Genomic DNA, 2,010 nt, shown 5'->3' with positions numbered 1-2,010 from the left:
CTGCCATCCATGGAACTATTCTTTCTAATACTTTCCCCAATATTTTGTCAAGTGCCTTTTTAACTTTCTCCAGATTATTGCACACAGCTTATAGAACACCAACACCAGAGCATGTTTCCTATGTTCAGCAAGCTTCCCTTAGCAAAATAAGGGGGGGTTTATTTGGTTTTGGTTTAGGTTTTTACTGGGTTTTTTAAAAATCTCTATTCCAATCCTGCTTTAATCTGACCAATTATGGACAGGAAAATGAAACTGTATCTGTCTTTCGCCCTACTGTGCCTTCCAGTTTTGCCCTTTTTGTATCTGATATTTCCCACCAAAATTTGGCTTGGCTCGAGTTTTTGGATGTTTCTTTCTCTTTGAACTTAGCAGCAGCCAGTCCCTGGTGACTCGTTTAAAATTCACCCATTGAAATGAGTGCCCGTAGCAGTTGCTTTCCTGTGCAATCAGCCAAATTCTTGGCTTACAGAAACAAAACAAGGAAATGAAGTGCAGAACACAGTCTTAGCACAGCACCTCTATGCAGATTGCCAACTCTAAAAAAGCCTGGGCGTTTACAAGTGATGCATTTTTATCCTGGCTCTATCACACACACTTTGGGTGTATTCTGTCCCAAAGTGACACACTCAACTCCCAGGGATGCTGGTGGAAAAGAAGGGCAAGGAGACCTTACCACATAGGGCCCAAAATTTGCAATACTTAACTGGTGGGTCTTAAGCGTCATACAGCTGTTCATAGCCCCCCTTGCATCGATTCTCCCCAGGCATATCAGGAATCATGTGCTGTCCTGACATTGGCTCTTGAGCTGTCCTGTAGAGGAAAAGAGAGGAGGAAGAGTGGCTATTTACACCATAAAGTTGCTCTGTGAAAACCTGGACAAAGACAGGCTCATACTCACCCCTCATTCCACACATTCCTCGCACATGACACTTTCCACTGCTCCTGTTCTTAGTGTTTTTATAGGGAGATCCTTCAGCCCTGCAGTCCCCTCCCTTGCTGCCACATAGAAAGCAGGATGTCTCCAAGTGGCAGTGACACAGAGAGAGCCACACTTCTCACTCAGTGACAGACTGCAAATGCCAGATTTCTCCCTGAGCTCTGAATAATTCCACTCAGATTGTAACCTTTATTTAGCTGTTTGCATGATGCATTAACTCTTGCTCTGAAAATGACCTCACCAGTCATATTTTTTCCTGTCTAAGCACATTTAAAGGTGAATTCTGTTTTAAAACATGAGCAGCTTACATTGCTAGACATGACATCAAGACGGTGGCAGAACAGAAATAATAACTGAATTGGAATAAGCAAATGTATCTTAGAGATGGACAAACAAGTCCATCAGTTGGGACCTAACTACTTTTTATTTTCCTTCTACCTTTTTTTTCTTACTTTCCCCCCCACTCCACTCCCCTCAAAACAAGTTTTACTTGGCTGGATTTTTCCCCCCTAATCTTTCTGGTTATCAGCCATTCAAAAACCACACAGAAAGCTGACGTGAAAAGAAGATAAAATCAGGTGCAGCAACACAGACTTTGAGGACACACTAGAGATTCTAGGTGTCTCAATTTCTAGATAGGAAATATAAGACTATATATTATATATAAGACTAGGGAGTTGCTTTTCACAGAGCCCTTAAACTCTGGCATCTCTAGAATGTGTTTACCTTAGCACAGAGAAAAAAAAGTTATTTATGTAATTTAGCTAACCGTAAACTGTAAGCAGACAAGAAAAACATGAATTTTTATGTAGCTCTATAAGGATATTAAAGAGGAGCCAGTCTATACAAACCCCCAAGTAGATAAGTGCTTACCTTATCCAGTGCTCACTATCCTCATCTGCTCTTCTGAGGTATCCAGTGAAATACTACAAAGTGGTCATGGACTCTCTCCACTATTTCTTTCTCTCTGACTGAACGTGTAGCAGCCAAGAAATCCCATGAGATCTGACCAGATGCTTTGAAATGTACCAAGTCTGTCATTTTATTGATGGTTTAATTCTTTCTGAGCTCGC

The 2,010-nt window shown here is 41.3% G+C and overlaps 1 protein-coding gene across 1 annotated transcript in view; it reads right to left on the bottom strand.

Moving 5' to 3' along the window:
- GSG1 (germ cell associated 1) overlaps nt 1-736 on the bottom strand; it is an 11,268-nt gene extending 10,532 nt beyond the window's left edge. Inside the window, exon 1 of the mRNA XM_009074665.1 lies at nt 674-736. Coding sequence (XP_009072913.1) covers nt 674-736 — 63 coding nt within the window. The remainder of the gene's footprint in view (nt 1-673) is intronic.
- Between the last annotated feature and the right edge of the window lie 1,274 nt (nt 737-2,010).

Source organism: Acanthisitta chloris, unplaced genomic scaffold, assembly GCF_000695815.1.
Source record: "Acanthisitta chloris isolate BGI_N310 unplaced genomic scaffold, ASM69581v1 scaffold43675, whole genome shotgun sequence".
Taxonomy (NCBI): Eukaryota; Metazoa; Chordata; class Aves; order Passeriformes; family Acanthisittidae; genus Acanthisitta; species Acanthisitta chloris.
Note: the sequence above shows the minus strand (reverse complement) of the source record. Positions and strands in the feature narration are given on the sequence as shown.